We start from the raw sequence: 27,956 nt of genomic DNA on the forward strand, positions 1-27,956 counted from the left end.
TCTCATAATCTAATTGGCCGATTGGTAGAAAATTGACAATGCGCATTCATGTCTTCCAATGGATACTTTATCTTTTACCTTGTGACTTTATATTAAAAAAATACCTAAACACTAAAACTACCAACAGCTTAAACTTTAGTTTTTACTCTACTGGTAAGGGTTTATAAATACTGAAAGCAAATAAAAATTCCAGCCTTGGAGCCAAGGAGCCATGATTTTTTTATGGGTATTTCATGTCACATGAATACAAATAGTCTTGTTGTCACCCGCAGAAACAAAGTAAAGTAGGAGTAGTCAAATAAACTAGTCTAGACATGTCTGGTGGAAATGCACAAGTGATGTAGATTTCATGTTAAAGGTCTTTTATATATAGTTTTTAAAAACTGAAATGTGCTTTCAGCATTCCTCAGTGGTTACTATCTTCAGACAGATGTTCGTAGTGTCTTCGAAGCTGCAGTATCTTGAATCTCCCAGTTATATCTGCCTTGTTGTTCCTCAGAGAGAGTATCTACCGGCTGCTGCCTCAGACCACCACAGAGAACATCAGTAAAAACTTTGAACAGTACGCCATTGACCCTGCCACCCGCTACCCCAACCTCAACTCCAGCTGTGTACGCCCACACCAGGTCAGTCCAACACTTGTATAACAAGAATAAACTTTGTTTGTATAGCAGTTTTATTAATAGTTACAAGGTGCTTTTTAAGGAAAAGAAGACAAAAATGTGAATAAAAACTAATTCAGATGCCCTTGCAGTTACAGTACGCATGAATGAAACCAGATATCAAAGGAAAAAAAGTAATTAAGATACATTTTAGATAGGGGGTCTTAAACTCAGTGACAGTGACATTGGATTAAAGTGTTTCAATCTTATTTGAGTGATAAAGATCAATTTTATCATCATTAACATTTTTTTTAATCTGGGATGTTAAATTTTTAAAGAAGAAAATATCTCAAATAATCTCAACAAAAGCTAAGAAATGCCACTTTTCTCTTTACCAGCAAGCTCAGAACGTTTTTTTTTTTTTCTTTCAGGTGCGTCACCTGTTCATTGACAGCCAACAGGACTCGTGTCACCTGGAAAGAGGAGGACCCACACGTAGATCAGTGAACTTGTCCAGACGAGGTGAGATGCAGAATGACTATTTGTCTATTTTCCCCAATCCGCAAACACAAAGTGATGATTTTGTCCTGATGGCTGACTGACACATTCAGTGTCATTGTGCATGAAAATATTGATTAGTAGGTACTAGAGCTTTCCTCATCGTTCCTAGATTTAAAGCTATAGTGCGTAGTTTCTGCCGCCCCCATGAGGAATTATAAGTAATGACAACAAAACTGTCAGCACGTCCACATGATAACAGCCTTACATGACCGCGCACCGCCACCACGCCCCCTTCATACAGTTGCTTGTAACCAAGGAGGACACGGAGGATTAAAAACACATGATGGACTCTTCAGAAGAGGTAATTATCTTCACTCGAGTTTCTGCGCGGGAAAGTCACTGGACGCCACAATCTTCTTAACATAGCCATACTGAGAAATACTGAGAGTTGTGTGGAGCTGATAGTCATAATTAGCGTTGTAGCAACTTATTTGGCAACGGTTTATAATGTAACGGATGTTCATAAATATCAAAAAGTTATGCACTAAAGCTTTACACTAATACATATTAATAAATGACATGTTGATGTTTGAAAGTCTCCAGGTTTTGATTAAATGCAGATATAAATGTAATAAAAAAAAAAAAATTAATTTTCTAATATTGCACCTGTCAATACAGAACGAAATATTCTGTAGCCTATTTTGCCGTCAATACTGCTGACGTTGTCTTTGCTGTAATCAAATCAGTATGTGATATGTATTTATGTTTAACATGGTATTTCATTTTATCAATGGGAAACATACATGCGTACAGACAAGGCTAGCAGCAGCAGCGCCGCGTCAGACACGTTTCTGGTGTGTAAAAACAAAAAAAATACATGCAGCCGCCACGCAGCTGACACGCAACAGAAACGCCACGCTCACACCTTAGTCTTAGTCAGCAATCTTGGAACCCATCGGCTAACGGTCTGACGACGATTTAGCCTCTGGGGGCAACGGACAATATTTTGGGGGTTCTGGCTAATCTCTATGAACAGATACCTGCATATGAATGCAGATAAATTAAAAAAGCTAATAAAAAGCAAAATCTTCGCCAGATGATAGCCGTTTCCGAGATCGCATTTTGACCAATGCGTTCTACCTCTTTTGCTCACCACACAGACTGTTCACTTGCATGCAACCAAAGCCTGCTCAAACTTGATTGCACAATGTTACTCACACGACAAACCTACTACGAAAACCAGAATGTTTCTGATTGCAAACTTTTGTCCGTTGCCTCCAGATTCTGCATTCATGTGCAGTTATCTGTTTATAGAGATTAGTTAGCAACTGGAATCTCACCAAAATGCAACCTGACAGTCGACAGACGTTTGATTTTATTTTCACATTGTTTTTATATACTTTATTGTTAAGTTATGTTTTAAGAACCTAATTGAAAATATGTCAGAATCAAGAATCAGAATGCATTTTGGGTTGACTAATGATTTAATATAAATTGATTATAGGGATGGTATGGTTTGTGTTCATGCTGCTATAATAACTATACAGTAGAAGCATCAAATATCTTTAGACAAAGTAGTGACAGTGAGGACTGCTGGCAACTACTCAGATGGGACTGTATTCTACTTTCAAAGCTCCCTGTTATGTTGCAATGGTAATCTGATCATTCTATGAGCAACCACTAAGATAACGGCCCCATTAACACTGCATGAAAGCTTTTGTTGATACCTTTATAAGTGAAATTAAGATGCTTTAGCTACTGCAAATAAAATAAAATCAACACTGAGTCAGCCAGTCAATGCATAAAGAATTAAGTTTACTCGAGAAAAAAGGTTAACATCTTAGGTAATGCCAGGCCCCACTGAGGGGAAACTTTAGCCCTAATTCAGTCACAGGCTGACACACTTCGTCACAGACAATACAGTTGGATACCATTACACCCATACACATGGGGGTCGAACATGATGCCTCTCATGCTCTACTCTGCATCAGCAAGGTTAGACCATTGACAGTAACAGTCTATGGGTTAGACTGACAAACAGTATAGGGCTGATACAGTTGTCTTTCATATGATGGGAGGTTTCTCCCTGAGAGGAACAAGTCATTGTTTAGTCATAAATTAAAGCAGCATTAATAAAAAATTTTAGGCCACTTCGGGGCAGCAGAACAAGCTATAAACCCAACCTTCATTGCAACAAAAATACAATAGACATCGCAACTTTTATTGCAATTTTTTACAAAAGCTGCCGCGAAATCAGGCATTTTGGGCTGCAAAAGGCTGCGATATCCTGGAGGGACTTACTGAAGAAAGCGACAAGTGTGTCAAGCGAAGCACTGGAGGCGTCTTACGCTGTATCATTACTTGTGACTAAAACAAAAAAGCCCCATTCTATCGCTGAAGACCTCATTCTTCCGCAATAGTTTTGGCTGAAACTATGCTTGACAAAAAATCAGCCGACATACTCAAGACAGTCCCATTATCAAACAACAGTGTCCCTTCGGATTGATGATATGTCCAATAATATTGTTGGACAAGTGGTGGATAAAATGAAACAAGCAGGTCAGTTCGCTTTACAGTTGGATGAAATGAGTGCAGAGGCTCAGCTCCTCGCATTTTTACGTTATAAAGATGTGTCGGACATTAATGAGCATATTTTATTTTGTATGAAGCTCACAGGAAAAACGAATTGCAAAGACATTTTTCAGATTATAGACAGCTTTTTTAAAGACAGCAATCTGGAGTCACATATGTACCGATGGCACGACAGCAATGGGGAGTCCATGGACTACTTGGGCGTGTGAAGAAGGTAAACCCCGACATAAAGTGGATGCACTGTATTATTCACCTGGAGGCGCTCGCCAGCAAGAGAATGAGCCCTGAGTTAAGTGATCTTTTGGATGACGCAGTTAAGGTGATTCATTTCATTCAGTCCAGGCCAATGAATCACAGGCTGTTTGAAAATTTGTCATGGCAGTGGGTCAGAGCATGAGCAGCTTCTGCTTCATACTGATGTTCGCTGGCTTTCTCGTGGAAAAACACTACTGCGACGGTTTTAACTTCACACTGAAGGGTTTGTTTTCCTGAAAGATCACTCGCATCTCCTTGTGTGTTTGAGGACGCAGAGTGGGTTGCGAGTCTGGCATATCTTGCTGATGTGTTCACCAAACTGAATGACCTCAACCTGTCACTTCAAGGCAAGGACTCGTATATCCTTAACATGTATGACAAAGTGAACGGATTCATAAGGAAGGTCAAATTATGGGAAAGGAAATGTTAGGATCGAAATGTGAGCTGTTTCCCACTGCTTGATGCCTATTTAGCCACCACAGATGTTGACAGAAGTGCAGTGCTGAAAATTGTTAAAGCACATCTGTCCAAACTCAACATCGATTTCAACCAGTACTTCCAGGATATTGAATCGAAGTCAGCTAAACTTGACTTGGTGAGGAACCCATTTATTGTGAATGAAAGCAGTAGCAGCAGCCTTCCTGTAAGACTGCAGGAAAATGTGATGAATTTGTCTGCTGACCGTGGGCTTAAGATGGAACATGCTGAAAAGTCATTGACAGAGTTTTGGTGTGATGTTGAAGGAACATCCTGAACTGGGAAAACGTGCAAAAAGTCACTGGTGTTCAAATGCAGAGTTTTCTTGTATCATGGAATCAATGCTGTATGTCAAAGAGCAAACTTACTGTACACCAGCTTGACAGGATCTTGCTGAAATTATTGTTGACTCCATTGTCTCATGTAGAGTCTGAGGTGCATCCTGGCCGGCTGTTGACCTGGTGTCAGAAGCAGACTCAGGGCTACAGAGGGGTCGACGTCATCAACCTTACATCTTCCTGGAGGAGCGGCCTGGCCTTCTGTGCTCTCATACACCGCCAGAGGCCTGAACTCATGTAAGAACCGGACAAAAGCACACACAATCTAGTCAGGAAACACAGAAATGTTTTTTCGTTCGGCTTGTGAAGAGTCTGAGCTGTCCAAACTGGCTGTCTTTGAACTGAGCAGCTTAATAATATCAATGAGCAGGACAACATTTATCTTTCTATTTTAAAGTAGTGTGTAGACAGTCAGTTCTCAGTCAGTTAGTTAAGCTTAATTTAATATCATTGAGATCAAGATATTCATCCAAGTGATTGAGGTGAATTTAACCGCTGATTAATCTCATTCAATAACAGGGTATCATATAGTCAACACTTTTTTGTTCAGTCCGCTCACACACAACTGAGAAAGCAAATAAAAGTGTCAGAGTGATCGGTTGGAATGATATCATTTATTTGAGGAGGGCTCATTGTGTAGACTCAAACACACATCTTAATCCTTGTCATAGCAGGTAGCTGTGATTCCACACACTGTACTTGTACAGTGATGATGTTTGCATGGTTGGTGTTAATCAACCAGTCTGACACACTCTGTTCCCCAGAGAAAGAATCCTAGTCATTTGGTGATCCCTCAGCTTTACTACTAGACTACTACATAAAGTACATACATGCTTACATGCTAACATGCTTAATATTAGCCTTTTACCATGCTAAATGTATGAAAACTAATATGCTAAACAATCTTCGATAAGTTGCTATCGTTGCTATGTTAAAATGGTAAATATGCTAACATTAACAGCTTATATGCTAAATTTTAGCTTGTTTTTTGTGGGGTTTTTTAGATCCATTTTTTATGTTTTTTTGTATTTAGAACACACAGAACATACGAATACAATTGAACAAGAACAAAAACACTCTCCCACCCCCCACCCTCTGCGGTCTCGAGGAAAACAAAAATAAACAAAAACAGAAGTCACACCTTGCCTAGTCACTCTCCTCTAATTCTTGTGATGCTGAGGTCATTAGGACTGATACATGTGCTGCTGCGTTTTTCCATAGGTCTATAGTCGATGATTTGGCTTTGTTAATCCTTGCTGTAGAGAGCTCAAGCATAACTATGTCTAGAAAATACACCAACCAGTGCTTTATACAAAGCGAGTGGGGGGGGGGCAGCGCTGAGCTATCATTTTCTTGGTTGCGGTTGAGCCAGCTAACCAAACTTTCCTCTGTCTCCCAAGCAGGTGTAATTGAGAGTCGTCATTAAGTAACAAAACAATCGCGTCAGTAGGAAGTCGACATCCTATCACATCAGATATTATTGATGTTGTTTTTATTCCAGAACTCATGCACATGTTAACACTCCCAGACCATGTTCAGGAAAGTTCCAATTTGTTTAGGTTGGCAGAACGTACAATAGGGAGTGGGAATGACTTTAGAGACGTATCTCTTCTGAGGAGTCCAATATGTCCTATGCCATATGTTGAAGTGGATCTGCTGGTGATTTGGGTTCTTGGAGCAATGGGAAATGTCCCAAACTGTCTCCCAATTAATTGCATTCCCCTCAGGGCTCAGCTCTCGCTCCCATTTCCTTGCTATTGGGAATTCTCCTATGGATACTTGCAACAAAGAGCATAGATGTTGGACGCTAATCCTCTCACAGGAAAATCAACAAACCATTTAATGACTGGGTGCACCTCAAGACTGTTTCCCCATGGTACTCCATAACATTTTAGGGCTGATCTTAAGTGCAGATACAAGAAGAAGGATGTCCTGGGGACCTCAAAACTAGCTCTTAGGTCTTCAAAACTCAACATACCTTTCTTATTGAATAACTGGTTTACAGTATAAATGCCTCTGTCACTCCACTGCTTACAAGCAAAGGCAAAGGGTTTGTTACCAGACATTAAGTGTGTATTGTGCTAAATCGCGGTGTTCAAATGCCACTTGTTGATGTAGCATAGTTGCTCCTCCACCTGTTTAAAGTTGGTCAATGTGTTGGTGATAATAGGGCCAAGGCTAGCATACACTTTTTTGGACACACACCTGCAAAGGCAAGGTCTTGCAGTCTTAGACTTCCAGTGAGGTTTTGCTCTATTTCTCTCCATGGAACTGTAGATGAGGGGTCCATCCACTCTCTGAGGGCCCATAGCTGAAAGGCTCTGTAGTACACTTTAAGGTTGGGGAGGGACAAGCCTCCCGTGTTTGAAGTACGTTGTAGGGTAGAGTATTTTAGCCTAGGTTATTTATTATTCCAAATATATTGCCGAATTAAGGTATCGAGTTTCTTCCAGAAATTTATCGGTGGGGGTAAGGGATTTCTTAAGGGTTAAGAAATTCACACGAGGAACTATGTTCATTTTAACAACAGCAATCCTGGAGTGTAGTGATGCCGGCAGTGCAGACCAGTTGGCCCGATCCCTTTGAACACTACTTAATATAGTTTCATAGTTGTCCTGGACAACTCGCTGTAGGGATGCATGTATGGTGATGCCCATATATGTAATTTTGCTTTGGGTTGGTATTGTAACACTAATGGTTGATGCCACATGCCTGTTGTTCAATAAAAGAAGATTAGATTTATTCCAATTAATTTTGTAGCCGGAGATTGAGCCAAATTCGTTGAAAATCTTGAGAATTTTTGGAATAGAGTCCTCAAGATCAGCAATGTACAACAAAATATCATCTGCAAATAATGATATTGAGCTGATACTGGATTTAATATGGATATTACAGATTTTATTTTGCCTTATGGCTTAGGCTAACGGTTCAAGAGAGATTGCAAATAGCATGGGGCATAACGGACATCCCTGTTGCGAGCCCCGTTTAATGGCAAACAGCTGAGAGTGCAATCCATTGGTTGAGACTATGGCCGTGGGATTCACATTTAAAGTATGTACCATGTCAATAAATTTGGCCCCCAAACCAAGCCTCTCTATTACTTGCCACAAGTAGTTCCACTCTAGGCGGGCGAAAGCCTTTTCCGCGTCCACTGATAAAACTGCTGCCATTGTTGGAAGGTTTTTCGCTTTTTCTATTACATGAAATAGTCTACGTATATTGTCTGCAGCATGACGCTTTGGTATAAAACCTGATTGGTCGGGGTGGACTAATTTCTCGATAAAGCACTCTAAGCGGAGAGCTAGGACTTTGGAATAAAGCTTAATATCAGTCCAGATGAGGCTGATGGGCCTGTAATTTGAGCAGGATCTGTACCCTTCTTTGGCATTACAGAAATCAGCGCAGTGTTGGTTTGTTGGTGGCAAGTACCCTTCTCTATGGCTGAAGTTAAAGCTTGTAAAATGGTAGGTCCTAATATGTCAAAATACTGTAGAAGTTCTGATGGAATTCCATCCAACCCTGGTGTTTTCCCTTTTTTTAACTGTTTTCAATGCTGATTTAAGTTCCTCTAAGGTTATCGGTTGACCCAGTTCTTCTGCCTCTTCTGGGTCGAGAAGAGGCAAGTTTAGTTCTTTTAGGAACTTCTGGCACTGTGTCGGATCTGGGTTGCAGGAGGACTCATACACCTTTAGTAAAAGGATTGAAAAGTGGCACTAATATCCTTAGGATTTGTTGAGATACCTCGGTCTGTGCGGATGCTGTTGATAGTTCTGGATTCGCTTTGTTTTAATTTCAGAGCAAGCAATTTGCTTGGTTTACAGCCGTTAAAATAGTAATTCAGCTCTCCTTCTTAGCAGGTCATTCAGCTCTGTTCGACTTGTGACTAGAAGAGTTTGTGTAGATTTAGAAAAACAAGTCTTAAGACATTGCTCTAACGATTTACAGCGTTCTTCCAACTCCGCTCTCCTTGCCTCTCATTTTCTCTTCAAATTGACCGTGAAGGAGGATGTAAAATCTCTAATAAATACTTTAGTTGCTTGCCATGTATATGCAGGGTCAGAAACTGAGTCGGTATTAATTGATATAAATTCAGCCAGTTTGGTTCTAAATTCTGTATCAAGAATGAAGGTGTAATCCTTGCTAGTAGGATTGTGCATCCTCCATATATCTGTAAGATGGTGGGATTCCATAACTGCTTTAAACATGTCCGATATGCGTTTTTGGGCTTTTGTGTGATTGACCCCTGATCTATCCTTATTTAAATCAAGTACTGCATTCATGTCTCCCCCTTTTCATTAGTGAATATTCGTTGAGAGAGAGCAATTATGGGTTAGGCGCGGAAAAAACTTTCTTCATATGTAGCCGGTGCATATACTGAAACAAAGGCTATTTTCCTACTCCTTATCGTGGTACATATATAAGATAGCCTGCCTGATAAGTCTTTACTGTTTTTTTCTACTGTGAGTGCGCATTTCCGCGACAGCAACACGATGGAGCCCTTGGTTTTGGTGTCGTCACTAGATGAGGCAGCAACCTTAAAGTATTTATTTTGCAGACGATTTATATCTCTTTTACGTAAATGTGACTCCTGTATAGCGCCACGTCTGTTTTTCCTTCTTAAATAGTCCAGGAATTTAGCTCGTTTCATCGGCACGTTTAACCCCCTGATGTTAACTGAAAGGATTGAAAGCTCAGCCATCTTCAAAATTTACACGCATACGTGTCTCGAGTACCCTACCGACTTTTGCTGACAAATCTGTAGCAAAGGGTGAACTGTTGGCTCTGAGCAAGGTATGACAACTAAATTTTAGCTTGTTAACATCAAGTAGCATTAGCATTCACCTCAAAGGATAGTTGAGGCTGACAAAGCTTAGGCTACATCCACACTACTAAGTTTTATTTTAAACCGGCTTTTAAAAGAAACCTTTAGCATTGATTCAGAACCAATCTCCGCTTATACTAACACGTCTGTAAACACAAAACACAGACCATTCACATACACTGGGCATGCGGTTGGGCATGGGTTTTGCCGAGGTTTTCATCCCTGCCAAGAACTGCATCCACTCGGGCAACAACAATAATTTCTGCTGAATAATGCATGTCCCTTAACACTCATCACTGCCGAAAATTGCATCCACCTCACAGGCAGCAAGGAAATGCTGCTACTGGTAGGCTATGGAGTCTAATAAAACATTGATGACTCTAAACAATCTAAAGTTATAGACTTCAGATCAGGTATCATCAAAGAAGAAGTTTACATAGTTTTTAAAAAGTACTTTGCCATAAAAATTATTATTTGTCCATGTGGATGCAATTCTCGGCAGGGATGCAGAACTTGGCACGACATCTGTAATTCTGCTGTACACAGGAATCATCGCAAATCGCTCAAATAATAGCTTGTCTTCTGCCCATGTTGGCAGTAGTAGCATTATAAAATGCAGAATTTGACTGCACAACAGCTGCTGACATGGACAACAAGTTAACGCCTTTCTCGCTCGCTCGAGGCCGCTGTGTCCAAGCCGAGGCGCAGAGCATGACCTTACCGCATGCTGATACGTTACTAGTCCAGGTAGAGCGAGCGACTGTGTCACTACAGCCAATCCAGTCTGCTCAAAGTGATGGTCTTTTTCACAGACCCATATTACATATTTCACAACACTACAGAACAGACCAACTCTTACTTCTATACATTTTTTCTATTTCCTCATTCCTTAACCATTTACTTAACTGGAAATCTGATATTGTATTTTTCCTGTTTACGTATATCTTCCAGGACATTGTGAATTCCTGAGGCATACAAACATGTGTAATGCATTTCCTTCCTCACGTAACATTTGCAAAGCCTATGGTGCATTTTTACTGTTACCAACCATCAATAATTCTTTAATTCTGCATGGCATTGTTTTATCTTTAACTCTTCTCCATCACTTACTGAATGAAAAACAACTAGATCATAAAAATGAGATAAAGCAGTATCCCCTTTTCATAATCTCAACTCACAATCTTTCTCTCTTGCCAGTGCTAGAAATAACATGTTTGTTTCAAGAAACAATATAAACTCACACACTAATTTCCCCTCACTATTGTTCTTCCTCAGTGACTATGACTCTCTTAACGAGGAGGACATGGCGGGGAACAACCAGTTGGCGTTTGACTTGGCCGAGCAAGAGTTTGGCATCCAGCCAGTGACAAGAGGGCGCGAGATGGCTGCAGAGGCTGAACCAGACAAGCTACTGATGGTTCTCTACCTTTCTAAATTCCAAGAGGCCTTCTGGAGCTCCCCAGAAAACAAAAACGGTCAGGCTCCTTCCCACTTCTGTCACAGAAAATCAAAACATGCTGATCAACTTATTTCATTAGCTGCTGTGAACCCTTAAGCATATACCATAAACTGAGTGTTATAATGTAAAAAGTAAGGGATTAAGTAAGGAGTTAAACTCTAGTGTAAATTATATTTAAAGTCAAAAACTAAATGTGAAGTAAATGTAAATATATGGGAGGGTGATGTTTTCTAGTAGAAGTGACAGAGAATGGCAATAGGGAGAAGCAATAATCATTGTGGAATAGAATAATAGCTACATAGTTTTATTGAAGTTTTAATTTTTCAATAGTTAAAGGCATAAATTATGTTTTATTGTTAAAAAGGTCAGTCTAGGTAATGGTAATCTTCTACTGGCACTCAATATTGTGAATGCTAAGGACGAAAGAAGCAGTCCACTGGATGATTGATTCAGTAGTTTTTGTTGTCCTTATTCTTAAATGTAAGGTCAGTTGTCATTAAATCCTTGGATCTAATTGTACAGGACTGGAAACAAAAAACTTAACACAACACTACTATAACTAGCATCCAAAATACCAAAGAATTCAGGGTCAATGCCTCTCTGGCTTCTCAACCACAGTTTGACAAAAGAAAGTGACAAAGTAGTTTACAAAGTCACTTCAGCATATGAAAAAGGAATCAAGCCATAAAAAAATCAGATGGGGAAGAACCTGGACAAGCTATACAGTGCAACAAAATATATTTACAAAATCCATATAAATCCCAAAATACTGCAGCCAGTGTGTGATGTCTGTCTTCAGTTCTAGAGTTGAAGACAACTAAAAGTTTAAAGAAGCTAATTATGTCACATTGAGGCTGCTCTTCAAAAATCTCTGGTGTTACAGCTGCTTTGGACACATTTTGTCTTTTCAAAGTCTGTTAAAATCAGTGTAAAGGGGGCTCCCTGGTAGCTCACCTGGTTGAGCATGCGCCCCATGTACTAAGACACAGTCCTTACCACAGCGGCACAAGTTCAATTCCGACCTGCGGCCCTTTGTCATCCCTCTTTCTCTCCCCCCTTTCCTGTCTTCAGCTGTCCTATCAAATAAAGGCCAAAAAGCCTAAGCAATGATCTTAAAAATAAAAACAGTGTGCAGTAAATTTTAAAGTATAGACCCATTTGAAATAACTGAGGCTTGGGGACTATTTTATCTACCGAGTGAGCTAGAGTTGCATATTACACAACCGTGGTAAGGTTATTCCCTGCCAGAGCCATGACTGGTATGAGTGCTATGTCTGCTTAACTTTGAAGGCCCTCAGCTGGTCACACCACAGCTGTAAGCTCCAGCTTCAGCCACGTTTCACTTCTAGTGCTTTAATGTTAATGTCCTGCGGCTGACTGTTGTCCCCCACTCTGCTTTCACCATGGAGGAATCCACACCTCTGAAAGGCTGGGGAAATAATACTGTATACCTTCAGTGATCCATTTTCACAGTTCATTTGCTTGCAGACATTTTAGGAGCTTAAAGAGGAAAACCACCTCAATTAAGAATCCCAATATGTTATTCCCATGGCCTAGGAAAGTTCAATCAGTATTTGTAAACATGAGCTACTCTCGCCAGAAATCAGAGAAGTAAGTCTCAAACTTTTGATTTCATTAAGTATAAAGTCTGGAGCTGTCCCATAGACAATCAATTGTCCCATAGACAATCAATAGGAGACCCAATGACCCACCAATATGGACCCACAGATGTTTGTTTTCTTTTTCATACCAATTGAGCTTTATGCTATTGTATTGTTCTCAGTTTTGAAACAGAAAATGTACTCATATACTTATAACATTTTCCTGGGTGCTCTTAGTGAGTGTGTTTACATGAACATGAATAACCCGTTTATGATTGGGTTATTTCAGTATCCCGTTCATCCCATTTTCAGAAACCTAGATAAGCCCTTATCCTGTTTTTGAGAAACCCAAATATAGGGTTGTGCAATATACCGATGATATATCGATATATGAGGCTAGATATCCCCTTAAATTTGGGATATTGTAATGTTGATGTGAAATGACACAAGTGTTGTCTTTTCCTGGTATTAAAGGCTACATTACAGTAAAGTGATGTAATTTTCTGAACTTACCAGACTGTTCTAGCTGTTCTATTATTTGCCTTTACCCACTTAGTCATTATTTCCACATTATTAATCATTATTTAACGAAAATGTCATTGTGTAAATATTTTGTGAAAGCACCAATTGCCACAATATCGCTATCGAGGTATTCGGTCAAAAATATTGTAAAATTAGATTTTCTTCATATTGCCCAGCTCTACCCGAATGTGCTACCTGGACTACTCCAAATGACACAAGATGCTGTTGCATGTACAGTATACACCTTATCTCAGAAATACAAACAGTGGTGGCAGTGAATACGTCCTACTTCTGGGGAGATGAAGAAACATAGTTTTGTTCTTTGGTAGTGAAAGAGGCTTCGTATTTTCATCCAATTTTCCCCTGTCCTACGTAGTGGTAGGGACAGAGACAGGCTGGGACCAGTAGGGAGGACAGTATTATAAGGGCAGCGTAGCCTAGCTACTTTCAGGAATAGCTCAGTACGTGTTGTGTGTGTGTGTGCCAGTTGAAAGAGAGAGACCGTGGATGAGCTCAGAGCAAACAGCTGTTGGCGATCGGAACAAAGAAGAAATTAGCATTAACGTTGTGAAGTTGTAGTAAATGTACAGTGATTAATATTGTTTTTGTAAACAACACAGCGCCTGCGCAAATGCACTTATCAGTAACCAGGTTACTAGTATTTGTCATGTATACAGGGAGAATGAATAACCCGATTTCTCTGCCCTCATGTAAACCCCATACCCCGAATATGATCCTAACAGGGACAAGCCACAGAAACTGGTTATACATTTCCTTGTATTTATGTTATTGGTATACTCAGTATTATCTATAACACTTTTCCCAACTCATTGTCTAAGGAACAACTTTCAATATTATACTTGATGACATCACAAATTTGAGTTTTAATTCAATTTTATTTATAGTATCAAATCATAACAAGAGTTATCACAAGACACTTTACAGATAAGAGTTGGTCTAGACCATACTCTATAACATACAAGGACCCAAACATTCTAGTGAAATCCCCAAGAGCAAGCATTTAGTGCAACAGTGGCGAGGAAAAACTCCCTTTTAGGAAGAAACCTCGGACAGCCCTGGCTCTTGGTAGGCGGTGTCTGACATTGCCAGTTAGGGGTGTGATGAATAGTGGCAATAATAGTCACAATAAAGATAATGGAACAGTGACTAGAAATAGTAGTTGTAGTAGTTCATGGCATAGCAGGGCACTGCAGGGTGTTACAGGACATAGCAGGGCACTGCAGGGCGTTACAGGACATAGCAGGGCACTGCAGGGCGTTACAGGACATAGCAGGGCACAGCAGAGCGTAGCAGGACGTAGAAGGACGTAGCAGGACACTGCAGGGCACCGCAGAGCGTAGCAGGGTGTAACAGGGCATAGCAGGGCGTGCAGCTGGACCACGGCGACAGCTGCAACCATGATTTTAGTGCCACCATAATCCAAGGACACATGCTGGTCGAAAAAAAAACATAAGTATCCGGGGAATAAGCTCCCCAGAGCTAGGTCAGTAACAAGCATTTCTGGGACATGGATGCACACAAATGGAAAGAGAGAGGAGAGAGAAGCTCAGTGTGTCAAAGGAAGTCCCCCGGCAGTCTAAAACTATAACAGCATAATTAAGAGAGACAGGTTAAGGAGAGGAGCCTGGTCGGTCTAGAACTCTCCCCAACCGGATCGGGCTGTACTGGCCTGCCTCCCTCTACTTTGATTATATTATTGATTATATGGTAGATGAATCGGACGACTATGACGAGAAGCAGGTGGGACGGGCTAAGTGGGCTAAATGCAGAGAAGTTAATACAGGAGAAATATGATCTCTTTTCTTAGTTCTTGTCAGAACACACGCTGCAGCATTCTGGATCAGCTGGAGAGTCTTAAGGGTTTTATTTGAGCATTCTGATAATAAGGAATTACAATAGTCCTGCCTGGAAGTAACAAATGCATGGACTAGTTTTTCAGCATCGTTTTGAGACAGAATGTTCCTAATTTTGGCAATGTTTCGAGGATGAAAAAAGGCTGTTCTTGAGGTTTGTTTTAAGTGGGCATTAAAGGATATATCCTGATCAAACTCCTAGATGTCTGAAAGTAGTGTTGGAGGCCAGGGCAATACCATCCAGAGTAGCTAAAGCTTTGGATAATGAGGTTCGGAGGTGTTTAGGGCCCAGCACAATAACTTCAGTTTTGTCTGCGTTTAACGTCAGAAAATTGTAGGTCATCCATGATTTTATATCTTTGATGCATGCTTGAAGTTTGGCCAACTGACTGGTTTCGTCTGGCTTGATTGATAGGTATAATTGGGTGTCATCCGCGTAACAATTAAAGTTAATTGAGTGTTTCCTAACAATATTGCCTAGAGGAAGCATATATAAGGTGAAAGGAATTGGTCCAAGCACTGAGCCTTGTGGAACGCTATGGCTAACTTTAGCGTGCCTGGAGGATTCTTCGTTAACATTAACAAATTGAGATCAATCTTTAGAGGGAGTTGCTCATATTTTTGGACTTTTTTTATTTCATAGGAATAACATGATTAACAAATTTGAAAATGGATGTAGTTCACCTATGGTTTGGCTATATTTAGTCAAACCATATGTGTATATATGTATTATATGTATGTAATTACATATGTGTTATTGTACTATAGTGGCCTTAATGTAAGTTGTTCTGCAAAGTTGTGTCAGTGGGTTTTGGTCAATTCTTGATATTGATTCTTATTATTATTTGATTTTCTACTGATTGTATAACTCTATTTATGTCCATAGTTCTCATGCTGACTCAGTTCAGATTCATATTAGTGTTGTTGGATTAGGTTGAAAGTTGTTTGTGTGCAAACAAATCAGGTATTTGGACATTTAAAGCCCCTTTGTGTCCTTATTACATTTCAAAATGATTCTGAAGACGAAAGCTTTTGGTTTTAGGAAATGTGAAAATGTGTGTCTCTGTTATATACCACCACTAGGATTTGACACTGTTACTGTGTATTTATGTATCTTAAAGGAGTTTGTCAGGATCTGTGATCAATGCTTTTTGGCGTTTAGAGTTTCAGTGTTGGACTTGGTGACAGCTGATAGAGGTGACAAATCAGCTTTGGGAGGAAAATGCATGTTGCGCTTGTAATATTTCAGAGGAGAAAAAAGTGCGCCTCTTGTCAAGTATCTTGTCTTGATCCTGTGAGGCTGATACATGGCATAGCATATATCTAGTGTGTGGTATATTTTGATGGTAAACAGTAGGAATTTTAACAAGAGGTGTACATCAAAAACAGTGAAAATGTGAGTACAAGGACCGCATAAAAATACACCTTCTAAACAGTTTTTCCAGCAAGTTGTTTCATTTCTAAATCTCAATAATATCAATAATTAAGCTATCATGACATTTTGGCAACGTGTTTTATTCCCCCCTGCTGTGAGCATGTCCTCGATTGTTTTAAAATGGGAAACCTTGGGCTTTAATTTCACAAGGATCCTACTGAACAACTTTCCAGTGTTCTGTATCTTCATGTGATATTAAATAGTTGTAAGTACATTGTTCTGAAAATGAATAAATAAGCTTAATATGATAATATGATTGTATAATGATGTTTGTATTCCAGGTTCGAGAGAACCACAGGAGATTGGTGAGGGATATCTAGCTAAAAGCAACCACAAACTGCTGAACCTGCCTCAGCCCAAGAAGAGGATACCCAGGGTAAAGGCAAATTTTTCAATTCTTCTCTCTCTGTCATTTATTTGATGTTTTCCATGGAAGATTAAAGAATCATTCTCTTCCCACCTTCCTCAAGGCATTTTTCATTTATTCACAGTACACTATTCAGTCATTGAAATCTTGATTAGATAAGCTAAACCTAACAGAAATCAAGGTATTGTTTGTAATAAACATGTTGGGCAAGATACTTCCAAAATGTAATGCATAATAGATTACTAGTTACTGTCATTTTAGAGTAATTAGTTATATTACAGTTTTTCTGTCTCTGAATTGCAATGCCTTACACTACTGTTGCGTTACTTTTCAGTTACTTTCACCAAAATGACAGCGGAAGTATGACTTGGCAGGTAGCTTGTGAATTTCACCTCAGGAGTCTCATCTAAAGTCTCATCTTTATCCAATTTAATACATCATTATTCATATTTTGTATTATCAATCTGAATCTGCAAAGTAAGCTATAAAATAAATAGTGAAGTAAAACGTAGGCTACAATAGACCTACTTGACTCCGAATTGTAGTGGAGTAGAAGTATAAAGTAGGAGAAAATGAAAATACTCAATTAAAAGTACTTTACAATTGTATTGAAGTATGGTATAGTTACTTTCCACCGCTGATAAAATGTAATGATATTAATGTAGCAAGCCTAAAAGTTAATTCCTGACATGTTATCTGTCAGTTGCTTGGAAACTCTGCTCTTCGCGCTGACGTACAGTTACCTGTTGGGACACAGATGTTGTCTCTGGTTCTGGCTCTGGCCACGGGAACAGTGATGGGACAGCACCTCACTTCAACGCAGCGTAATAACTCCTGAAAATAATGGGAGTATGCCTATGTCCATCTCGCAAATGTATCCGTTTATACAGAGAGCTCAACCATCGAATTCCAGCAACAGGAAATGACACTTAAAGACTTCTTTTTCTGTGCCGAAATGTTTCGCGGTGTTGGTGAAATCTTAAAAAAAACAAAACACCACTTAATGTCGGGTTAAAATGCATTGTAACTTGCGTTACTGATATTGTAATTATTTATTATACATTATTATAATTGTGTTACTTTTGTAATGCGTTACTCCCAACAGTGGTAATAAACATTTTATCTAATTACAAACGCTAGCCGTCAATCTGCACAATGATTAGAGGGATTGTTGTGTGCTCACGTGAATTTTGTTGTATAATTAGGTTGCAGCTTCAGCTTTTACACTGATCACAGTCTTGGTGGTTCTTTGTTCATTTGAACACAGAGAATGATCCAGATGGAAACATATACAAATCAAAGTCTCTGTGAACTAATCTTTATTGTGGTGTCTACTGTCACAGGATGACAATAAGCTGGAAGACAATTTTGTTAACAAGAGACGGCGAAAGGGCAACCACTTCCTCACAGAGGTAGGTTCAACAGGAGATCTAAAATGTTCCAGTTGTTTTAAGATAATAGTGGACCATCAGGTTTTTCCTGCATAGAGGAATTTTTGGCGCCCCCCAAAGAGGTTTTAGCCAGCACAAAAGGAAAATCACCAAACCAGAATGATGAGAATTGAGAGTAAAAATAGCAATATAAATCCTGTTTAAATGCGTTCAAATGTCCTGTTTAAATAGCAATTTACCAAACAAACCGTTGAACAACAGAACATAAACATGAATACGAGCACCAGCCTCAGTTTTATCGTCCAGAGTCAGGCTGTATCGCACTCTGTCTGTGATTTTAGCGGTAGTATTTAAATATTAGTATTTGTTTTTAACCAATTTTGTTATTTGGGGTTTAATTTGCTCAAGCATAATTAACATTTTGTTTATCAAATTGTTAGAAACACCGGATTTCTGTTAAATAAGGTAATACAGACTCATTTCCTTTACTGTACGTGGACCAATTATGCTTACTGTCGTGTGTAGTCACCCTCCAAAGGCTCATTCTAAGTCAGAAAAAACCCTGACCATAGTTTGTACCTGCATTGTTTTTGTGAAAACAGGACCTCATCTTTCTGACATAAGTTCAAAACAACATAAGTAACACTTTGCTCTGTGTGATACAGTATGTGGCTCAAATTGACCCCACTACCTGCTACTCTTTCCTTCTCTCTTACCTCTATATTTCCCTCTGTGACCCTGGCATGGCAACAGTTGTCTTGTCACAGTACACCCCCTGCTGGTGAGGATGGGGAGCTGCGGGAGAACAAGGTCCGCTCCATGGCTACTCAGTTGCTGGCCAAGTTTGAGGAGAATTCCTTGACAGCAAAGGTATGTAGCAAAGTGAAAGACGTATCAGATTCTTTTTTTCCAACTTGGCCCCAAAACAGCAAAGATAAATATTTAAAATAACCAAAACTTTGAAGCTGATTGAGAAAATACATTTTCAGGGCTTTTAATTGGGTTTCTGTCACATTCACACTCTTGATATCCTTTTTTTTATTTACTTTGTAGAAAAGTTCCTTGGGAACAAAAGAAAACTGATTTCAATGTCACTGACTTGTCTGTGTGAAATTCATGATTATATTCATACCAGAAAGGACTGTTTTTTTATACCATGAATTTAATTTTCAGACCCACCAGAGCGTTGAATTGGATTTTGGATTTTATTTACATGGAATTATTTGCTCTCACTGCAGCTGACTAACTGGCTTAGTATGGAAGCAAAGAAAAGCGTTATCATTTGAATCTTATAAGCTGCATAACTAAATACCTAATGTTGACATTTAAAACCACTTTATCTATTCAAATGTATGATGTTTGAGTTCCCCTCTTTAAAGAGTATTTTTTTTAATTTAGTTAGTTTGAATTGCTACTAAAAATATTTCTCCCTCTTAATTAAGGGCTTGCGTCATAAAGAATGACTAATAGATAGGACAGAGGTCTGATCAATTCTATTCAGGCTTAGCTGCTTATCCTAGTTTGACTTTACTTGAATTTTTAGAGTTTATGTTAAGTGGTAGTTTTTTCTTTTCTTTTTTATCAATAAATAGGAAATTTCAAAAAGGGGATTTAAGACCACTATAAATTCAGAGAGATGGAAAATATTTCAATGCTATAAATTCAGTGGCATTTAAATTTCACAATTAAATATTACATTGCTTATAAGATTCAAATTTGTATGGCTATTTTTGCGTACATACTCAATAATAGAGTAGATGTAATTGTAAAACTGCACTGAAAGCACACTGCTTGCATGTGTGTGTCGTTATCGCGTTATGATGAACATATTTGAGAAGCCAATAAAAGCAATAACGACAAAAATAGTTGTGGAAAAATGTGGGAGCAGCTCAACTTTAACTAGGTCTTTTAACTGGGGAGGAAATAAGATACCCAGATAAACGATACCTTGCTTTGGCCACTGAAATGTACCTGATTGGAAGGCTGTTACGAGGCACTGAGCTGTTAAAGTTAAAGCTTCTGACTTGGACCAATTTACCCTATAACCTGAAAACTTCAAGAAAGAGTCAATGATCCTGAGCAAACAGGGTATTGATCTGCTAGGTTCAGACACAAAAAAATATTGTATGATCCTCATAAAGCTTGTGTACCACCCTTCCTACCATAACTCCTGGGAAGTTAGTCTCCCCCCTTATGGCTGCTGCCAAAGGCTCTATGGCTAAACAAAACAACAAAGGAGACAGAGGTGAGCCCTGTCTTGTTCCCTTTCCAAGAGCAAAATATTTAGGAATTAACCCATTAGTTTGCACAGCAGCCTTTGGATGCTTATACAGCACCTTAATCCACTTTATAAAAATGCTGCCAAACCCATACATTTACACATATAGCATATAGCCCCATTCAAACATATGAAACGCCTTTATGGCATCAAGGGAAATATCAGCTATTGAAGATTGTTTATCAGCTACAGAACATGCAATATTAATGAGACGCCTGATATTATCTGACGAGCTACGCCCGCGAATAAACTCCACCTGATCAGAATGAATTAGAGAAGTAATAACCTTATTTAATCTATTTGCCAACATTTTTGAAATAATCTTAACGTCTAACTGCATTAGGGAAATTGGAAAGTAATTATTACAATCTCCTGGGTCTTTACCTTTTTTAGGAAAGGAAGGAGAGGTTATTGGTGGCAGTGTGCCCTTCTCCAGAGCCACTCTATATACCTCTAATACAAGTGGAGCCAGTTCACTTGCAAAACTCAAAAATTCTGCTGTGAAGCCATCGGGCCCTGGGGCCTTACCCACAGGCAGGGCCCCCATCACCTCTTTAATTTCCTCTATAGTCAAATCCGCATCAAGGAGTACTCTTTGCTCTTCTGTCAGTTTGGGAAGACCTAGTGACTCTATGAAGGAACACATTTCTTCATCAGTAGAGGTAGATAATGACCTATAGAGATCAGTGTAAAATTCTTTAAAAATCTTGTTACTATCTACAGTTACTATCTGTCTATCTACAACAACTCCAGAATTGGATCTAACTGCAGAAATAGTGGAAGCTGATTCCCTCTGTTTGTGTATCTAGCAAATAATTGTCCTGCTTTGTCTCTTGATTCAAAATAATGTTGTCTTGCCCTTATTAAATTAAAATCAACCTTCTGAGATAGAATATTATTATATTGGTATTTTATTCGAGGCAGGTTTCTTAGGCCATCCTGTGACATTCTTCGTTTAATCGAAACAAGGTGAGTCGAGGTGAATTAGGATTAAGCAGTACAATTTCACCACAGTGCCATCCCAAACTCTAAGTGTCTGTGTATTTCCAGGAGGCATATATCTCTTGCTGAAGCTGTCAAGTTTGGGTTATGCTTCTCGTCCACGAGTAGCCTGTAATTTCTTCTGCGTGGTGATATGGTTTGTGGGTGTTGTCTGGTAGAAAGGTTCCTATATGGAACTGCTCACAACCTGGGGTCTCATTTATAAAACTAAACTATAAGTGTACGTACGCCCAAAAACCCCAAATGGCGTACGTCAAAAAAAGTCAGATTCATAAAACCGTGTGTACGCACATCTGTAAGCAATGTTCCCTTTATAAATCAGAGATTACCTACAAGTGTGCGTACGTGGATCAGCCTCTTATCCCGCCCTGTACACACATAAAAGTCAATGCAAAGCACCTCATGAATGCTGATCAGTATATGAATGACAATGGCAGTTGTTACACCAAATCATGATGACTGGCGAAAAAAAAGCAAAACACTTCTCAGACGTTCAGGAGTTGCTGCAAATTGAATTATAATGTCGGCCTATTGCACAGTATAGAGAAACCTGATCTAATAATACGTCCAAAACGGCAGGCATTACGGCACTCAGGGACAGCTTCGATATACCAGACGTATATAATAAGATTTAACAGAACTATATATTATATCCAAACAAGCCTTAGTGATAAGTTAAAGATTATATATAATATTTATTAAAAAAAAAACACTTAGCTGTCTGACATTTCCCTCTGGAAACAGCCGGTTTCTCCAGAGTGGCGAGGACCTGTAGCCTATTTGGACCGGGATGGACCGGGATGGCACGGTTCCGGCGCGTTGCCCTCTCTACTGGACCCAATTCAGTACATAGATCCAAGAGCTCAGCTTTAGGGAATCTAAATCGGCATATTAGCCATCGTCATGGTCCCTGAAGTCTCTTTTTCTCTTGATTCTTCCATTAGCGTAGTCCTCCTGCAGGGCCAGCAGTGCCATCATGCAGCATTACGCACGGGTTTACCGCAGTATTTATATGTTTACAACAATTTGTGATTGTTAACACCTTGCCAACACAGCATCAACTAGTGGTATCCCCCACCTCGGGATACAATTTGAAGACGAAAGCCTAAGCAAACACACTTTTCTTCATGCAGGTTTTGTCACAAACAGTATTAAAGTTCGGACCGATAACGAGGACATTAAATGTAACGATTGCGCGAGAGCTTAACGGCTGTATTTTCAGACTTTGTCATTTAATGATATATGCACAGTATTAAAGACCGATATTTAGTTATTTGCAATGTGTTCTGCCATTATCTAATACTAGGGTATTTGATGCTATCCTGTATTCCATGCAGTCGGGCCATCCCCTTCTCCTGCAATCCGTAGCGGACAATGTGACAGTGAGACAGCGCCGATTAAACATTAATAAAAAAAAAATTTAAGATTTGACTTGGAGGTGTTTATGGAACAACTATCACTCAGTACAATGCAAATAACGGAATAATGGATTTAATCTTCATGGTAACCTGGATGATATGGGGTGAAAAAATGTGCGTGCCTTGAGGCATCAATACTTGAAAATATTAGGAGTAATCGTTATTCCCATTTACTTTCTGCGGTTTGACTTCAGTTCACCACCTCACCATCTGCGTCGCCAATTCCTGCGTACGCATGGGTCAGAGTTTGCGTGGAGGACTGCACATTCTCCCGTCAAATTTTTTATAAATCACAACCTTTGCGTGGGAAGTGGAATACGCACATTTTCAGCCCTGTTTTGTGCGTATGCCACGTTTATAAATGAGACCCCAGGTCAGTGGATTATCTTGAGTAACCAGGTCATGATTTCTGGAAAAAGGCATTGCTGTTGAGTTTTTAAAATGTATTGTTGTGGCGCCTTTAACACCCCAAGCCAAATGCCATCTGATTTCATTCATATTCGAGAGAAAGCAGACATCTCTACGGCCAAGGTCTCCCACACTAGGCAACTCTCACCAAAACAATCTAATTGATTGTTTGGTGTGTCACTGATAAAAAGCACTACAGGTTAGAGGAAAAAAGCGTATTTTTAATTTTGTGGTGAACTGTCCCTGAAATGAGCTTCATATGTTGAGGTTAGTGCAGCACCTTCACCATAATGTAATGTTTACATCCAAATCACTGCCACTCTATTGACTACTATTCTGTTCCCAACTTCCTTAAATACCTGTATTTTATTGCCAAATCATGTACTATAAATTTCCAATCTCTCAAAACTTTTTCCTTTCCTTAAATTTCCTTTACTTTCCTGTCCTTTTTCCCTTTCCTCTCAACCTTGCATCAGTCTGATGAGGATCCATCCAATCCCTACTTTTCCTCTCCTCTGTCCCCTTCCACCACCCCACATCCTCTCTTAAAGGAGGAGGAGGAGGAAGAGGAGGATGAGGACCAGGAGAAGAAGGAAAACCCACGTTTTGCAAAGCCCAAGAATGTCCCCCCTCCACCTCCTCAACCTTCTCCTCGTCCCAAGTGGCAGGTATGCCTCCCTCTGAACAGTTCTCAGCTCTTTCTCTTGTGAATGTGATTGGATGGGTTATGTTATTGATTAACAGCCATTTTTTGGCACTCTTATTTATCAAGCTTCTAGTCTATATCCTCGACCTTCCACTTCAGGGATTGCCCCGTTGTTGCCAAAAAACCCATCGTATGTCCTTTTTTTTCGACCGGATTTCTGTTATCTAACGCTTCCTTTGTGTTGGAATTCTAAACTCCGGTTGATTTATGAGGACTATGGTTAACTGCTCCTCAGATCTCTGCAGGGAAAATCCAGACAGCTAGCTAGACTATCTGTAGCGCCGCCCAAGATGATTTTGATTAGTTTAAAGAAATGGTTTAAAGAAATGCCAATAAACCAGAGCACGTTTTTCTCCCATCCCGGAATGCTGTGTGGACTAGCCAGACCCTCCTCCGCAGAGTTGTGGAGGAGTGTCTGGCAAAGCGACACTATTAAGCTTGAAACCTTTTCTTCCACATTTTTAAAGCTGTGAGTTTCATTTAAGCATTACAGATAAGTACCTCATACATACATACATAATATTTGTATACCTACTATAAACCCACACCCATCTTGTTTCCTCTTGCACGTTATCTTTTCTTCCTGTTTCTAGCCATCCATCTACCTCCGCTTACTGGAGAATCCCAGTGCTGTGGCTCAGCAAACCACTTTCCTCTATTCCCCCACATCTTCTCACCCTCAGAGTGGCTATAGTCTCTCTCCTTCACCCTCGCAGTCTATGGGTCAATTAAGTCCTCCCCGCTCACCGAGCCCTAATGGTACTGAACAGTACTACACAGAATGCACCTCTCCAGATGTGACAACCAGTCATTTATCTGCTTCTACTCTATCTGCTTCGGATATTGACCATTCCTCTGAGAGGTCAGAGGAGTCAATGCAGAAGGTGAATTTCAAGCCAGTTCTGTACAATATTCCTTATCACAACTTTTACGAACAATTTGCTTACATCTCATTTTCACCACCACCTGCTGTCTAGCAGAATAAAGCCCAGAGACTGTCTACTAAAGAATATTATGGGAGGAGTATAAAAGAGAGAGCGGTTCTCCTCTCCTCCATGTTTCCTGGGTCCAACAAACCACCTCCTGCTTCTGTTTCTGAATCAAAGGTTATGTATTGCACCAACATTTTCATGCTTGACTATTGACATAGTTTAGACTATTGCATGTTCATAATAACAGGGTGCTTTTTGCACTTGCAATGCACTTCACAATGCATGATGGTTTGATGTGTAAAAAGTGCAGCACAGTGTTTCATTTTCAATCGACTCTATGTTCATGTACAGCTTTCTTTTTTGGGACTATGACCTTCAAATTGATTATAATAGTTTTCATCCAAAAATTTGTACTGTCTGAAAGTTTTATGATCTTATCTAATAGTTCTAGTTCTAAAACAAATCTAGTTTTTTAATAATGGTACTTAGTACCTGAAATTGACTGAAACAATTTCAAAGAGGGGAATTCAGAACAAATTCATTTCATTCAAATTCAGTGATATTCAAATTTCAACACCACATACTCCGTAGCAAATTCATTTCAAAATTAGGTATTCAGTTGCTGCTAACATTCAAATCATTATGGCAATTATTTGCTTCCATATTATAGTATTGTTTGTCAAATAAATCATCTATAAATGTCCAACTTGCGTGTTGGTGGTGGTGCATTTAAGACCCCAAAAATGTGTTCCAGTAAGTATTCATTACTGAACAAGCAACAGTTAAATGTTGGGGGAAAAAAACAACTTTTTCCTTAGGTATTAATTCCTAAGATTTTAACACTCAAAAACTTCAAGAGAAGAATGATCTGCTTCATCAGGATTGTATGTGTGTGTGGTTTAATCACATTTGAGTACCAGTGGCCTGGCAGCATGAGCAATTAACCCTACAACATTCACTACATTTTGTTTTAAATATTGCTACTTTTTGATTGGTGCACAGACATTCATGACATCACTTTTTTCCAACTAAGCCCCGCACATTTCAAACCAGTAAAAGGAGCACAAAACTTTTCTAACTTTGGTAGAAAATTGTGTGGTAATGTAGAACTCCTGTGGACATGATAAGAAGCTGAATAAGAAAATAGGTTTTCAGGGACTTTGGACAATTTTGTAGCCTGTCTGCATTCATACGCTTGACATTATTTTTTATTTATTTACTTTGTAATAAGGTTCCTCTGTAAAAACAAAAGCAAACTGATTTCAATGTCACTGACTTGTCTGTGTGAAATTCACTAAGCTTTTAATTTGATGTGATCAAGTTACTGTATTTCCTTTCCAGTCTCATCCTTCTGCTCTACACTAGTCTTTACATTTGTGTTTGACTCTTCTTTAGGTGGAACTATGTTCCCTTCCTTCCTTGTCCCCACCTCCTCCTCCTCCTTCTGCCTTGGTTTCAAAGAGCTCTACAGTCTACCCTGTAGTCCACCCTGTCCCTGACCCCACTGCCCAGGCTGGTTTCTCCTCTATCCCCCTGTACACTGCTGGACACAAGGACAAGATACAGAAAGACTCCTCTACTCCTTCATCTTACACCGACTCACTCACAAAAAAAAACGAGCAAATTTCTTCTCTTGTTGTTGATTCCTCCACATGCAGCAAACAAACATATGCTGCCCCCTTTTCGACTTTCTCTGATGAGAGCCAGGAGAGCTCCTCCCCTTTCTATGATTCTGTTGTGAATTGTGAAAATGGACATAGCAGTTTAGCTCCCTATTCAGTTTCTTTACTGCCCAAGGGAAGCTATGGAAGGATGCATGAGAGTTCTCTGAATAATCTGGAAAGTGAGCAGGAGAACGTCCCAAAAACTCAGAAGACATTTGATGATAAGAAATTATCCGAAAGTGATCAGATGAAGGTAAAAGTTTCCTTATGCATATCAATAGTAATAATACTAATAACTGGCAGATCCCCAGTGAAAGCATCCTACTCTCAGAGCTTTCCAAATTTAGAGCCGTGCAGAAACCTCTGAAGGGGAAATGAGAATATGCAATTTTAAAACACCACAGCGCTAGAGCTATGTACAGCCACAGTATAGGTGGTAATACAGGTGTTACTATTCAATATAGTATGATGTATCACAAAACTGTAAGCAAGGAGATATAAAAACATATTGCAGTATAAAGAACACACCACCATGTGCATAAAATCAGAGTTAAAAAAGTTTATTTTTGTATGCAGCCAGAGCAGTGAGATCTGCATTCTGTGGGATTACTAAGGTAACATTTCACTTTACTGTATAGCCTAGTACTCAATTTTTCTGATAATTCACTTACTAAGCAGGATCTTATAGTCTACATGTTCTCCAAACACTCACTGAATATTATAAGTAAAACTTTTAAGACAGGATGCTGTCGATTGCCCCATCTGCTGTCGGGATCTTTTTGTTTACATCCAGAGAACTGCTGTCATCTCGTGTGTATCGGAGAATGACACAGTATATAAGCAAGGATGTATTATACGAATATGGATATGGATACAGCATTCAAGGTAGAGCCCCTTCATTCCTATGAGTGTTGCTCAGTGGCCCATGAAGCCACCATGGGGCCAAAAATTACCCGGATGATCGCACCGCTTCCGCATAGTACAGCCCATAGAGCAGGCGCACCGGAGACCACCACCGGCTGAGCCGGCTACTTCCAGTTTAGCACTCCACTAACTTGTATGGGGATTAAACGATGTAATGGTGCGGCTCTTCTAGACTTTCCAAATGTTATTGGACAGAATGGATCAAATTATGATAGTGAAACAAGTCATTTTGCTGAGGTTGTGACTCTCAAAACAATTGCATCCACTGATTTACAGATGTATCTTTCGCCATGTAATTCTATGGGCATCACTAAGATGCCAAGGGGCGGGAGTTGCAATTCCACCGTTTGGCCGATTTGTTAAATTTGCTTTAAAGCCCAGGTCACTT

The 27,956-nt window shown here is 39.5% G+C and overlaps 1 protein-coding gene across 1 annotated transcript in view; it reads left to right on the top strand.

Annotated features, from left to right (window-relative positions):
- LOC144522549 (F-actin-monooxygenase mical2b-like) overlaps window positions 1-27,956 on the top strand; it is a 93,617-nt gene that overhangs the window by 33,435 nt on the left and 32,226 nt on the right. Inside the window, 11 exon segments of the mRNA XM_078257719.1 lie at window positions 500-626; window positions 1,034-1,124; window positions 4,855-5,002; window positions 10,863-11,062; window positions 16,760-16,854; window positions 18,189-18,257; window positions 18,990-19,106; window positions 23,819-24,010; window positions 24,642-24,947; window positions 25,029-25,154; window positions 26,376-26,897. Coding sequence (XP_078113845.1) covers window positions 500-626; window positions 1,034-1,124; window positions 4,855-5,002; window positions 10,863-11,062; window positions 16,760-16,854; window positions 18,189-18,257; window positions 18,990-19,106; window positions 23,819-24,010; window positions 24,642-24,947; window positions 25,029-25,154; window positions 26,376-26,897 — 1,993 coding nt within the window.

Source organism: Sander vitreus, chromosome 8 (genome assembly GCF_031162955.1).
Source record: "Sander vitreus isolate 19-12246 chromosome 8, sanVit1, whole genome shotgun sequence".
NCBI classification, from domain to species: domain Eukaryota; kingdom Metazoa; phylum Chordata; class Actinopteri; order Perciformes; family Percidae; genus Sander; species Sander vitreus.